A 12114-nucleotide genomic window follows, 5' to 3' on the forward strand; every position below is an offset into this window, starting at 1 on the left:
TGACTGCAATTATTCCCCAGTTTCCCAGCAAACTAAAAAAAAAAAAAATGAAGGGTTGCTTGATACTTTTTGCACTGAACTGTGATTTTCAGATTTACATATTTCAGAATAACAATCAATCTCCTTGTAAAGTTAAAACGAGTCTGGCTGTGGTGGAAAGTTATAATTAAATCAATCTTCTTAGTTCTTCTTCACCTGCCTCCATAACCCTCTGCATGTCCTCCTTCACTACATCCATGAATAAGGCTGTAATTGAATTTTAAAAAAGTATCACGTGGTTCCAATTGAAAATATGATGCTTCATTTCCGGTACGTTATGTTGGTTAATGTTTGCTCAGCCCATCAAACACATAAATTAGAGATAACACATCTGTTTCAGTCCGACATCAGACTCGGAGTAACACGACCTCCACCTGTGCGTCTGCTGTCAGACACTGACATCTAGTGGCCGTGGTAATAACGGCAGTGGGCGGAGCTCCCGTTAAATCCTAAACCAGGATCACGTCACACGAGAGGAGGGGAAACCGGAGACGTTCCGTAATCGCTCCCAAACGGAGGAAGAAACACCGAGCAAGCTTAGAAGAGAGAATTTTCCCTTCAGCTAATCTATTTAGACCAAATATCATGTCCTTCTGTCAGTTTTTCGGCGGTGAGATCTACAAGGATCATTTTAAACCAGGTGAGCAGCAGGCGGTCCCGTTATTCGGTAAACGGTGATGTGATGTAACCTCCCCTGGACTGTAGTATATAAGTAAGGATGAAAATGAACTTTGAGGCATCATGTGACTGTAAAATTAAGTAAATCCTGTGCAGCATCGCAGTGGCAGGATACAGGATGTACTGTGGCAAAATCTGGGTACATTTATAAAATAAATGTAGCTGGATTTTACCAGGATCACAATAGAATAAAGCTGCTGTAATAGTAAAAACAAAGCAGTGATACAGCTTTAGAATCCAATCAAGTATTTAGCTACAGCTATTAAAGGGTGGTATGTTCAAACGATTTCTTCAGATGTTGTCATGGTACTTGGAGGAATTTTTGTAGCACACAGATTTTAGTTTTTGTTAATGAGCAAACAAACTGTAGAATATGGAGCAATGCTGGAAGGATTTTAGCCCAAAAAAAGTGCAAAAAAACAGCACGATCTCAGCTATTCAGAAAACAAAATAAACCCAGTTCTCTCTAACTACTTAAACATCTTTAGATTATATTGAATGTCTTTTTGCAGGTTGGAAATAAATAAAGGCACCAAAGCTTTTTTTGCATGTCCCCCTGCAGGAGTGTATGTGTGCTCCAAATGTAACCATCCGCTCTTCTCCAGTCGGTCCAAGTTTGCTCACTCGTCTCCCTGGCCGGCTTTCACAGAGACCATCAGGGAGGACAGTGTAACCAAGATGATGGAGACCCTCACCGCCTACAAGGTCCGAGTCACAACCAAGCAAAGTGTGCATTGCAGCAACAAAAATCATAATTACAGTCACCTGTTGGTTCCAACGGGAGGTTTGTGCACTCTGGTGTTGTGTGTACACAGGTCCTGTGCGGCAAGTGTGGCAATGGACTAGGCCACGAGTTTGTAAATGACGGTCCAGAGGAGGGAATATCGCGTTTTTGAATATTCAGCCACTCGCTCAAGTTTGTCCCCAGAAAAGGTAGAGAACTGTGTTTACTGCTGTTTTATAACAAGTTAACCTTGGAAAATCCATGCATGCAGGCAGAAAAGGTCACTTCACCTATATTATAAAACCTGCTTCTTAGCAATAATGCTTTGTTAAGCTGTGAAATGAATACTCCCTGTTAAAAGTTTTAATTGGTAGCTGTTTCTCTTAAAAGCAGAAAATAATAAGCATTGTCCACAATGAGGTCAGTTGATTCTCTCACATATGAAACAATCCTTTATTGCAAAAACCACTCACCACTGGTGATTCAGGCTCGATAAGCATTAGGAAAAAGAATCAACTGTACACTTACTTGACAATATAGCTATTAGAAGAATATAGTGGATTTAAAGTACAATATTATTGAATCTGAAATGAACTGAGGTAGCAAATGCTGTTCCGGTTCTCTCGTCTAATAACTCGTGTGTCCTGATGTTGCTCCACAAAGTGCTCGATGTTTGAGATTTGACTGGTAGCTTCCTGTAAGAGTGAATCAGCATTTTTCAGATTTAGCCTCACATGCAATCAAACAACAGCAAGTGTGTTTCTCTTCTCTGTCCAAGGTAAGGACAAGCAGTAAAGAGCGAGTGAAGTGTTTCGTGTCCAGCTGCTGTACCTGCTGCTCGGCTCGAATCCGGCGAACAGGTTGGGTCGGTGGGTGACGTGGATGGGAGAAAGGCCCCGGAGGGACGTCCTGTCCACTGAAGAATCTTTGACCGGGCCTGTGACGCCGAGCTCGGACCGCATCTCTGCAAATATTCCTTTACAAGATGGTTCAAATATTTTGAACACCTCATATTTAATGTGCATTTAGTCATTTACTCTCCTCAGCTGAAACACGTTGATGTGAGTAGACACACTTGAAAGCAGTTTCACTTCCAAAGACTGCTGTCTATTTAAAAATATCGACTATGCACCAAAGTCCAGATAGTCTGCCTGCTGTTGTGTTACTTGAAATTCATGCAGTAGCAAACAAATCATGACTCAGCTGATTTGTTCTTCCAGTTTCCAGTGTTTTGTTGCTTATGCGAAGGAAAAACCAAACAATAAATTATATTTGATAGAGTCCGTCTTTGTCTTTAAAGATGCATTTGCAGCACTTAACATAGCTACATTAGGGATGAACTTGCTTATTTAAATTTACCTTCAAAGTGGTAGAGCTGTCATTCTTTAGATTGAGCTCTAGATGGCGATATTGTCCTTTCACATGACATTCACTGTTTTCCACAAGTGAGGATTCCCTACATTTGCCCCTATATGATGCAAACGGTGTACTGTATGCTTTGGTATACTGCCTATGCGTGTGATTGATGCACAGGCAGAAATCTGTGTGTGTGTTTGTGGGAGTTCTCTGGCATTAATTCCTTCAGCAGGGGCTTAGGCACTCTCTGAGGCCCAGCTGCAGGCCATATTCTCTGGGTTCCGGGGGTTGGCAAAGACCCTGAGGTTCAGAGGAGTAGCTCGGCCGCCTGGTGAGAGATTGAGGGCTATCATTACAAAGGAAGTAAACATACACCCTCGTGCACACAAAGCTCGACAAACGTGTCAGTCGCCACCCTCTCTCGTCCATGTCACAGACGTGTATTACCTCAAAGAGATGTATTATTTTTTTCCCACCTAATTGCTGTCACATGCATCGACTCGCTTTCTTTTTTTTCCTATGTGCAAAAACATGGAGCTGTACATGCCAAAACACACACAGAACACACACACTGAACTCCATTTTATTGGTCTCACCACAGACAAGTTAAGTTTAAAGCCTATTTTCTTTCCAAACATCACTTCTTGTAGTGTGCAATTACGAGAGGTCATCATAACATTGGGAGATGTCGATGAACTCTCACCGTCCGCAGCTTGAATATTCAGCTGCAAACATTCCATCCGACTTCACGTGTTCGCGCTGCCAAAGGTATTCAAATGCATTCAGGCCTCAGAGTGGCAGAGAAGCCTGACCTTGCACCGAGGTTGTTACGGCTGAGTGAATTTCCTCTTGTGTTGTCTTGGCAGGCAGACACTCAGCTTATTCTTTCAACATAACTTAGCTTATTTGGTGGATGTTTTTACCCAAGATGCCGCACTGCACAGCATTTTGAGCAGAGGTGGTCCCGCTAGGAGTTAAACCCATAACTCTTGGCAGTGGTTGTCATGCTCTGCCTCTGGTATACTGTACAGCCCTGTAGGATAAGGTAAAAGCAGATACATCTAGGGGACTGTGATTACGACATCAGATAGCCGAGATGAAGTATGTAATTACAGAGAAAGGAGCCCCATGGATCATCTTTGCTGTTATATTCCACGAGGCTGTGACATGTGGTTCATTCCTGTCATGATTGACTTCTTTCTTATGCACTCTTTGTACCTCAACGAGTCATTCATATTATGCAGAAATTTGCTCGTATTTCCCACAATAGTTTTCCATAAAAATCTTAAGGGACTAACTCTTTCCAGTTTGGTCTGGGCATCATCTTTTTCTTTCCTTATTCATTGTCATCTTTAAACACTAGGTGGCATCAACCACCATAGACATCATCCATTTATGGTTAGTGAAGTCCTGTTATGTGTTAGCATTTCAGTGTTTTGGAAGCCTATGTGACGATCTTTGAAAGAAGCTTGCTACACCCTTGCTGACTAACAACTTGTGCTTGAGGAGTCTACCCTTGCTGGCTGTTGAAAAGAATAAAGCGCCTTTTTCGTAATCAAATCTGGAAGGTACCCATCTGTTCTGCTATCCATGATGCTAACATGGAATAACAGTGATAGCATGCTAATGTTTCCTGGGGGTCACTACGGTCAGCAGCTATTGCTCAAAATCTTTTATGTTCTTAAACTGCGTCCGCATCCCATTGGATTACTAATGCTGGTGTCAGTACTAATGCTAGGTGTCAGAAAGGAGCCCCCCAAGAGGAGTATCCAGGCTAACGTTGTTAGCTAACAACGTTGTTAGCTACTGAGCATGTTGTTTCACAGATAAATTTGCTCCTCGCTAACCACATGCAGTTCAAAATGCCAAAATAGCGAAGCCAGAAACGCTCATCTCAAGGCTTTAAAATAGGACTTCACACACAATTCAGTTAATAGTGGAACACTACATACTTCTTACTCTTATTCACAACAATTAAGAGGACTAGCCTGCAGCACTTTTTTCGTTTCACTCATGTATATGCTGCTGTATATATTCAGATGAGAAAAACTTTGGTTGTTTATAAAAATTCACAACAGAAAGATACATGTGACAGTGATTCATCATCTTTGCAAGCTACATATAGCCTGTAAGCCTTGGATTGATGTTGACGTGAAATTACTGTTTCACGTCAATTACTTATTATACAATTACTTGATATAGAGATGTTATTAATTGCTGTATGTGTGGTTATGTTTGTGCAAGTTTCATCCAGAAATTTTGGCCAACACATTAAGAAGATTCAAACAGACATACATACTTATTAAATTGCAATGCCAATGCTAGCTATCTTGATAACATCCATAGGTTTTTATCAGGCATTGATGTTACATCTGCCATTTTTTTTGTTACTTTGTGTTTAATTGCCATCTTCACTTGTTTCAGTTTAGTTTCTTGGTCAGAGGCTTTAAAAATCTCAGATGTTTACAAAATGTGTTGCAGTCAAATGCTGCAATTGTCATTTCCACTGAGTGCCAAACTTTCCATTTTTTGAGATACACTACACTGGTCAAAATATAAAGTGTACTAAATAAAAGTGCGGCAACAGAAGGGTCTGATTTGAGACATAATAACCATTTTAATATTAGACGCAATGCTACATTTGGTAATTGGCCATGAAAATCTAAACAGAAAGAAACAGTTTCACCTCTTGTTGTTTATGGAAAAAAAAAATGTCATCATATATATTTCTTTTAATTTATGTTGGCGTTTTCTGCAATATGACTAAACATGTCTGTTTTCTAATGGCACTATATCATCTAATTTTGCCCTCAAGAAAAAGAGTTGCTTCACAAAGGCCTGTGCTTACATGTTTTACAAGGATTTTTCTATTAAAAGTTGGCATCTGTAAATGTTCATAACACTACTGTCAGTGATCTGAAGTTATATCTCGCAGGAAACCAAACAAAGTTGCACACCTCTAAACCACAAATATGATAACTACCTTTCTGGTCTGAACATCTTTGCACGTCATAAAAGGCTTCCACTTGGCATGTTGTGCACAGCTACTTGATAGATAATTCAGCAATAATTGATCTTCTCATAGCTATCATTAACTTTAGCATGACTCATACGCATCAAGCTGCATTTGGGTTTCACCACTGATGAAATGAAAGACGCAAAACAGAAACAGAGTGCTTTCTCAATGAGGTGTGTGGACGTAGGACGTCTGCGGGTTAATGGCGACTCTCTCCGAAGGGCAGACATCACGCTGTTGTTGCAAAGGCGCCGCATTAACCTGGCTGCCCTGAAACATTTTAAGATCGAGCTAATGTTTGATCCAGTGAGAAAAAACATTTCTGTACTGGTGTGAAGAAGCTCAAATATATGTTACCTGTGCAGTGTTGTAAAAAAAAGAAAGGGTATTCAAAGAACTACACCTTTTCTTCCCCGGCCGTACAGATGAATCTTTCATTACAAACGGGGAGTTTATGGAGGGCTCTCCTACCACAGCTTAATTGAAAGGGTAAATGAATCCAAATTAGTGTATTTTATAAAAGAAAATGTTCTGGTCTACAAAACAAACACTTTTCAGACATTCTGCACAGCACTTTGGAGAAACCTAATGGAAAAAACCTTTGTTCTCCAATTTTTCCCAAAGCAGTAAATCCCAAGGGTATTTCCGAATAGACGACTTTTCACATTCATAGGTACTATTTTCTTTGGGTTTCTAGCCCACGGGCTCCAGATCAGATAAGATGATTATTCAAAATTGTCCCATCAGTCATCGCTGCCCCTGAGCCAAAAAACAGGTGGATGACATCATGGTTATTAGGGCATATTAGAGCCACTTGCTGAGCCAAAACACACACAAACGCCGAGACGCACATGCATACCCACATATCAGTTTTGCTATGGGACGGTGAAACTCTATTGTCTCGATCTAGATAAAGAGTTAGATTTAACCGTTATATATTCAGCAGAAATGCCTCCTCCATAGGGGCGACTGTTAGACGACAAACAATTACCTGTACCTGCATCGCGGTATGTTTATCCTTCCTATTAGGAAGGCATTTTAAAATGGAGTATGTGAGCAGGAATGACTTGATGGTGCAGTTTAGTGTTGTGTTTTATTGTAATATTTTATTCTTGTAATTATGTCCATGTCATGATATATTGCATGGTCAGAGACTTTGCCTTAACGCCTCACTTTGAATGTACCAGAAGTCAAAGTACGAGTTTTGGTGGTAACAACTTGCTCAGTAGATGGGAAAACCCCCAATGAGAGATAGCATTTCTATCAGTTTGCTAATATGTGGTATATATGTGCTAAATGGTGCAGCCATATTGGACTCCCACACTATGAATCTATTTGAGATGCCAACAAAAATAACTCATTATAATTTTTGATATATTATATATGAAGCTTTAAATCTCAAACACATGTGCATGCTAGCAAAAATGTCACGATTCTGTATTTGTTTCATACTTTTTAAATAATATCTATTATATGTTTATCTTTTTTTGGTCTGTCGATGCTGTTTTTTGTTTTTTCGGTTGCTTTTGCAGTCTGTAGGTAGAAAGTCTTCAGAGCGCTCTATGCAGTCCTGTGAATTCAGTAGCTTGTAGAACCACCTTTACCAGCAATAACATTTTCTTAGTTTATCAGTCTCTCACATCATTGCGAAGTATAGTCTTTAGACTTTTCTTTTTATGCTCATTTTTATCCTGCATATATACAGAATTTTGCCATACTGTGCACTGTTTACATGCTAAAAAATGGAACAAAAAACAAACATCACATCACTTAATTGAGGCTTGCTGGCATTCATTTGTGCACAGCTCTCTGAAGGTCCCACCACAATAATTCAGTCAGGTTGAGGTCTGGAGTTTCGCTGGACCATTGCAGCACTTTGATTCTTTTCTTTTTCAAATGAATTAGCTGGGATGTTTGCTCCTGGGAAGATTCACAGCTGTCTTGAATGCCTATTTCTTTCTCACTGAAGAATGGCAGACTTTCAGATTCTTTTGGCGGTGGTCTTATAACGGTTGCTCACTCACTGTTATTCCTCCCTGACGTTGTGTTAACACGCAGCTGGAAGCTCGAGACCAGCAAACTGCCAAAATGTCTGCTTTTATAGAGGTGCTCTCATTTGCTAATGATCACTCAATCAAATGCATTTCATTAGCAGCACTTGGCTGCTCCTTATCCTCTTAATTCCTAAGGAAGCAGAAAGGCTGTGTTTAGGTTTTTTTACAGGTCTTCTTCGTGTCTCTTTCGCCTTTCTGCACTTGTTTGTATAGTTATAAACTATTTTTTACCCCCTTCTTGTGTACTAAAGAAAGTTTGAAGAAAAAATATTTTGCTTTTTTCTACAAAAATAGATGCCTTGAAGGGTTACTCCAACAATGCAGTGTCACTTCTATATTGCCATCTGAGTCACAAAGACTTTGAGACTGAGATGCACACTTTTTTCTTTTCTTCCTTCTTTTTTTTGTGTTTTTTTGTGTTTTTGTTAGTGCAACTCACTACCTTCATGGACATGCTATGTCTGAAAGTAAATACCCTTGTGCTTCAGGCGCCACACCTAAAGTTTGGAGCATCATCAAAGACATTTCAAAGCGTCATGCCAAATCTGTTATAACCTCATCCCGATGGTCATTTGACTTTACAAAGTGTTTTCGCAGCCTGAATAGTACTCATAATGATGAGTAAACCAACCTACTTGTGTAAAATTGGTAGAGCCTCTAATTGGCTCTGGTGCATTTATGCAACATTTCACTTCAAACGCACAACCTGATGGTGTTCTCCGTGGCTCCCCTGATAGCCATTTAATGATGTAAATCAAGGTAAAACATACTGGAGATAGAAAGCAGCTCCAACTTGTCAGATCACTAACCACTTGCTGTTTATTTACAGTGTTCTGGCATGGGCAGCATTGAAGTTCGGAAAAGCAGGCCTAGGCTATAAATTTGTCTGAAGATGTAAAACCATCTGAGTAAAAAGAGACAAAGCACGCTCTATGACCCGTTCCTGCTGGGTGAAGATCGTGCAGTCAGAAGTTAAATCATGCTGCAAACAGGATCGACCCACAGGCAGCTACCCAGCCAGGCAGTGGAACAAAAGTCACTCAGCATCTGGGCTGAATTTCGTTCCATCCTCTGGACAAATCTCCACCATCCATCTTGATGCCCTGACGCCTGTCGACTTTAGCGCCCAGCTCCCTCGGCCTGCTGTGTGTCCCCAGTGTCAGCGGCATCTCTCGGGTCCCAGCGGACCCCACACGTACACACCCATACATCATGCTGCGAGATCAGAGCATTGAGCTGCTGCTCAATAAGTCAGCACAGACAGCGAGGTATCGACAACTTTCAGCTCCAGATGGGATTTGAGTTAAAAATGCAACAAGGGGCTATACTGGCGTGCTTTTCTTGCCAGATGTTTAACAGTGGCTTTGATTCTGTAAAAGGTCTGCTATGCATCTGTATAAAGTTAATGTCCTGGTATGGGGCTCATAAATATGTACTACAACATTCTTCATTATTTCTATTAAAAAGGAGACACTGTTTCAGATGTGTACCAAATGTATTTTTTATCAAATGGTTACTCGGTACAGCGAACTAAAGCTGAGGCCGGTTTATATGCACGGTTCATTCAAACCACTTTTGTGCAAAGTGTCACTCAGCCACATCTAAAGGCATAATTACGCCTTAATGGTCACACTCGGGGACAGCACGAAAACCCTGCCATCACAGAGAGGGCAGCAATCGTTCAAACTGGGATGAAGGTGTGCCATTTTCATGGTGCTGCACTTACTTGAACCCACAAGTGGCAGAAAGTATGAAGACAAAAAACAAGTGAAAAAGAAGCCCAGTCCTTATTACCTGCCCGATTGTTGCAACTGAATTTTGAGCTCTTAATGAGAATCTCAGGAGCAGTTAAAGCACACTGACAGTTAAAGCCTTCATTGTTGTGGCCTTTCTGATGATCCCAGTGTGTTTTTGTAATCTTTAGTTCTTGTTTGCTTTGTGTGTTTTCCTTGACCTTGCTTTATTTTGAAGTTTACTTCTTCATGTGGCTTTCTGTATTTTAACTTTCCACCATTGTTACAGCTGCCCACATGGGCAAGCCAAATGCCTTCTGGAGAAAGATTGTACGGTCAGACGAGACAAAGATTTAGGTATTTGGCCAAGAAGTGTGTTTGGAGGAGTAAAGGCCAGGCTTTAAAACCATAACACACTGCACCCGCAGTCAAGCATGGTGGTGGTAGCATCGTGCTCTGGGGCTGTTTTGCTGCCAGCGGTGGATAGAAAACTTAAGAGGGACGTCTACTTCCAAATTCTTCATTTTCACCTTGATGCAACAGCTAAACCATTGAAATTTGGACACAGTTGGGTGTTCCAACAGGACACACAAAATGCATTTGGTCAAGGTGCTAAGGAACATTTAACTAACTATTAGTGGGTGTGTACATATATATTGACCTTGTGTGTGTTAGAAAAGATAGATAAGTTCAAACTTGTGCACCAAATTCTTGTTTTTTTTTAAGTCATTAAGCAAATGGTTAAAGGATTAAGGTTAAATAATCATTAAAAGCCCCAAATTACCATGAGATTTATGCCCATGACCTAAGTATTCAAACCTCTGACCACAACTCTTTGTGTTTAAAATAGTGCCATCACTTTTAAAGAGTCAAATTATTAAAAGTATTTTTTTAATTACGCATCTTTCTGTGTTTTATCTCATCATTTCTGCTTTTAATATACCATTTTCCAACATTTTAAGCATCAGACGTTAAGTTTCATTCTCCCCCTGTGTATTGGTTAAAGGTCAAACATACAGTAAAGAGGAAAAATGGAAAGTATCCATATTGGAAAAAGGAAAAACTATCCATCCCTCTGTGTCATCATCAGGCCAAAAATCTGTCTTAGACTTTACAAATCCCAGAAACATAACTCAAAACCAGTGTAAATAAATCCAAATCTGCTTTATGTGAGTAGGAATATACTTCTAACCTCAGTACGAAAATGTCACTTAATTTAGTATAATTTAGTGAACTGACCCTTTACCAGAAATATAGCAGGGGGAAGGAAAGAACTGAATATGATGTGATACAAAGTTTAAGCAGAAGTGCTTCATGGGATGTCTGGCCGCAGCAGGTAGAAGTGCATCCAGGTTTCAAGCACCATCTGCCCAGTAATCACCATCTGGTTTGCTTTCTGAGCCTCACTTCTGCGTCGCCGTGGATTCCTCCTGTCAGCACCGCTCGCTGTTTGTAAACATCGTCTTTTACTGCTGTCTAACTGCATTATCTTAAGTCCAAGAGCAGATAAGAGAAAAACCGAGTGACTGGCTTCAAAGCAGCCGAGCTTCCTGAACCGCAGCGGCACACGCTCCAAAGAAATGTAATCAGGGGCTTTTCTCCTGGCCATCGCTGCAGAACTGGTGCTGCCATACACTCTGTTGTTTGTGTGTGCGGTGTTAGTGGTTGAGGGGGTCATGTTTGTTTAGGCTCTGTCTTTCCCTCTGTGGGTACGGCCTAGGTTTATAGAGGTATAATTCTGTGGTGAAACTGCTCAAGATCTTACAAGTTTTCTGAGTTTTCCTTTGCTCCATCGATTTCTCCTGCTTAAACAACCACATAGTGAAATCAATGCCACTCTATAAAGCTCCTGTATTCAAAACACAGGCATTCACGCAAACACCATGTAACTGTAATAGCCCCAAATGATCTAACAGCATGGCACGTGTCTGAATTTATATTCGTTTCCAGCTTCTGATAAATCTCTGTGGAATTTCACAGCAGAGAGAAGAAGTGACCAGAATGATTATAAACCACTTTTTTCCCCCAAATTCTGTGAATGACATCATGATTGTAGATCAAGGAATGGTATGGTTTTGGAGATCACACAGCGCAGTAAATTGCACGGTAGCTGTAGCGTGCAGTCTGACATTTTGGGCTAAATGTTTGATGCGGAGGAAAGAAGAAGGTGGGCAGAAGGAGGCCCTCGCGCAAGGACTCACCAACACACACACATATGAAATGCACTCGCATAACCTGCGAGCACAGATGCCGCTGTGAAGCTTTAATCTGCTCGTATCATGGGGTGGTCTTATTACTTTGAGTTACATCTGTCAGATAACGTATCGGAGAAGACAATTGCTGCTGTGAACTGTAGCCCAGATAGGGCGATTGCTCTGTTGCCATCAAGTCCCCGAGGTCTCCTGTAACTTCATTCCAGGGTTTGATTGTGGGCTGTTTCATGAAGTTGGGCTTTTTTTTGTTTGTTTGTTTGTCCAACGTGTTTTTTTCTTGCTCAAAAGTGCTGTAGAGGTA

At 40.8% G+C, this 12114-nt stretch overlaps 1 protein-coding gene across 1 annotated transcript; it reads left to right on the top strand.

Moving 5' to 3' along the window:
• The first annotated feature begins 507 nt into the window (after positions 1-507).
• Positions 508-9350, top strand: LOC113028602 (methionine-R-sulfoxide reductase B1-A). The gene is made up of 5 exons (XM_075410382.1): positions 508-679; positions 1280-1422; positions 1533-1650; positions 2220-4365; positions 8697-9350. Exons 1-4 carry the CDS (start codon positions 625-627, stop codon positions 2234-2236), a joined length of 333 nt encoding a protein of 110 aa, XP_075266497.1. The 5' UTR covers positions 508-624; the 3' UTR covers positions 2237-4365; positions 8697-9350.
• Positions 9351-12114: the final 2764 nt, after the last annotated feature.

This window comes from Astatotilapia calliptera, chromosome 8, assembly GCF_900246225.1.
Source record: "Astatotilapia calliptera chromosome 8, fAstCal1.2, whole genome shotgun sequence".
Taxonomy (NCBI): Eukaryota; Metazoa; Chordata; class Actinopteri; order Cichliformes; family Cichlidae; genus Astatotilapia; species Astatotilapia calliptera.